At 48.1% G+C, this 2,530-nt stretch overlaps 1 protein-coding gene across 1 annotated transcript in view; it reads left to right on the top strand.

Moving 5' to 3' along the window:
- Positions 1-2,530, top strand: part of CC2D2A (coiled-coil and C2 domain containing 2A) — an 88,070-nt gene that overhangs the window by 43,949 nt on the left and 41,591 nt on the right. The window contains exons 16-17 of the mRNA XM_014549334.1: positions 537-775; positions 2,011-2,188. Coding sequence (XP_014404820.1) covers positions 537-775; positions 2,011-2,188 — 417 coding nt within the window. The remainder of the gene's footprint in view (positions 1-536; positions 776-2,010; positions 2,189-2,530) is intronic.

Below are 2,530 nucleotides of genomic sequence, written 5' to 3'. Positions count from 1 at the left end.
AGAGGGAGAGAGAGATAGAAACATGAATGATGAGAGAGAATCATTGATAGGCTGCCTCCTGCACACCCCACACCAGGGATCGAGCCTGAAACCCAGGCATATGCCCCGACTGGGAATGGAACTGTGACCTCCCAGTTCATAGGTCCATGCTCAGCCACTGAGCCATGCCAGCCCGGCCACAACCTCACTTTAATTTCAAGATGTGTCCTTGGCCTTGAGAATCTATATTAATAATCATATAAATAGCTAATATTTTTTTAAGCTCTTTCTAGAGGCCAGGCACTGTGATAAGTGCTTTACAGGCATTAATTACCCCATTTCATCAGCCCTGAAGGAGTTTGCCATGATTGTTCCCATTTTGTAGAACAGAAAACCGAGGCATGGAGAGGCCAGGTAGCTTTGTAACCTGCCTGAGTGCACACAGTTATCTGAGAGTTCGCTGGGTTTGCATCCAGGTATATCTGATTCTGAAGGCTGTGCTCTTCAATGAAAACCTAACATTTCCATCTGACATAAGGTTGCCTCTCACCCAACAGAGGGCCAAGAAAAAGAAAAAGAAACAAGCAGCCGAAGAACACCCTGATGAGGAGGTGGAGGAGCCATCCCCTGGGGAAGGTCCCGTGAAACCCATCCCCCCGGAGCCCACCCAGCGGGCAGTGCTGGAGCAGCAGGTGCGGGAGAGAGCAGCCCGGAGCAGGAGGAGGCCTGGGGAACCCACACTGGTCCCAGAGCTGAGCCTGGCCGGGAGTGTGACACCCAATGACCAGTGTCCCAGGTAAGGTTGACAGGTGATGCACAGACATACCCATGCACATGCACATACATACACCCGGTGTGGAATGTGCATCTCCTGTACACCCCCTGACCATCACCATGCAACCAGGAGAATCGTTAACTCTCTGCAGACATATATTTGATTGAACCACATGAAATTGCTGATATTTGTCCATAGTTTGGTGACTCACTGTGGTTCACCTCCCTAGTTAATGCATCCCTGCTGGCTTCCCAGGAACCCAGTACATGAATCTGCCCCTAGAGGGCGCTCTTCGCAGTTGCTGCCTGCCTGGCTTTTGATCTGGAGCCTTTATCTGTAACTTCACTGCGTTTTCTGTCCATCGGTAGCTGCCCCCTCCAGGGCACAGACACCCAGGTCTCCCCTCAGCCCTTGATTTCAGCCACTCCAAAAGCAAGCTTTACCCTTTTCTGGCCTTGCAGAGCCTCCCAAGGGAGTTGTGGATACTAAGTCAGGCATCTGAAGCCTACCCTTTCCTTAACAAGCTAGAGTTGCCATTGACTTAACCAACAATCGGAGTTTTGGGTGGGCATCTTTGCACATATACATAATAAAATTAATGGCCACTCTTGTTGGTGTTGATATATTTTTTTAACTTCCTGGCTTTAAGAATAATATACTTCCTAAGGATACCTTTTGGGGGGGATTCAAATGACCTTTAAAAATAAGGGACATTTCTCAATCCCCTGCATGCAGTGAGCCGTCACTCACTATTGGAAAGTGTTAAGAAACAAATCAAACTAAACAAAAGAAACAAGCAAACAAAACCAGCTTGAATCTCAGAGAAGCCAATGTGGCCTAACTGCAACGATATGCTGTTATATTTTTAGGATAAAATGTCCCCCCCAAATATAAATCACTGCCCTTATGGTTTGACTTCTCTCCATTTAAGAATTGATGTTTCTGTTTGCTTAAAGCTTTGGGACACAAATGTAAGGCTTGTTTGAAAAACTTTAAGGAAACTATTGTACAGCGATACTTGGACCTGGTTCTTAAATCCTGATGACCTTTCCGGCCTCCTCCTCCCTATCACAATCACAATGCTTTATTATAGAAGCTCAGCGAGACCTGGAGTCCTTTGGGTTCAGTGAGGGCTAACGTGACTGGCAGCACCGCCTTCAGCATATCTTGTCCTGTTTGGTGTCCATCCGCCAAGCACTCCCGTTATCCTCAGTCCATGAACACCAGCCTCACCTGCCAACGGTCTCCCTTTGCAGGGCGGAGGTCTTACGAAGGGAAGATGTCAAGAGGCGCTCGGTGTATTTAAAGGTGATCTTCAACGGCAAGGAGGTGTCCAGGACTGAAGGGCGGCCACTCGGGGCAGACTTCCGAGTTCACTTTGGACAGATTTTCAGTTTGCAAATAGTCAACTGGCCAGAGAGTTTAACGCTGCAGGTACGCATTGCAATGATAGTCACCCTCCTAGGAATATCATGGTCATCGCAGAAACAAGGCAGTTGGAAGTCACCCATTCATTGGCTATGCCAGTTTGGACAGATTTTCAGTTTGCAAATAGTCAACTGGCCGGAGAGTTTAACACTGCAGGTACGCATTGCAATGATAGTCACCGTCCTAGGAATATCTTGGTCATCACAGAAACAGGGCGGTTGGAAGTCACCCATTGGCTATGGCAACCTCCTGGTAGGTTCTCAAGGGTCAGCCTCCTCCTGGACATGTCTGTGCTTAAGGCAGTGGTTCTCAACCTTCCTAATGCCGCAACCCTTTAATGCAGTTCCT

Source organism: Myotis brandtii, unplaced genomic scaffold, assembly GCF_000412655.1.
Source record: "Myotis brandtii unplaced genomic scaffold, ASM41265v1 scaffold547, whole genome shotgun sequence".
NCBI lineage: Eukaryota > Metazoa > Chordata > Mammalia > Chiroptera > Vespertilionidae > Myotis > Myotis brandtii.
The sequence above is the reverse complement of the archived record's forward strand: the minus strand, read 5'-3'. Positions and strand labels throughout refer to the sequence as shown.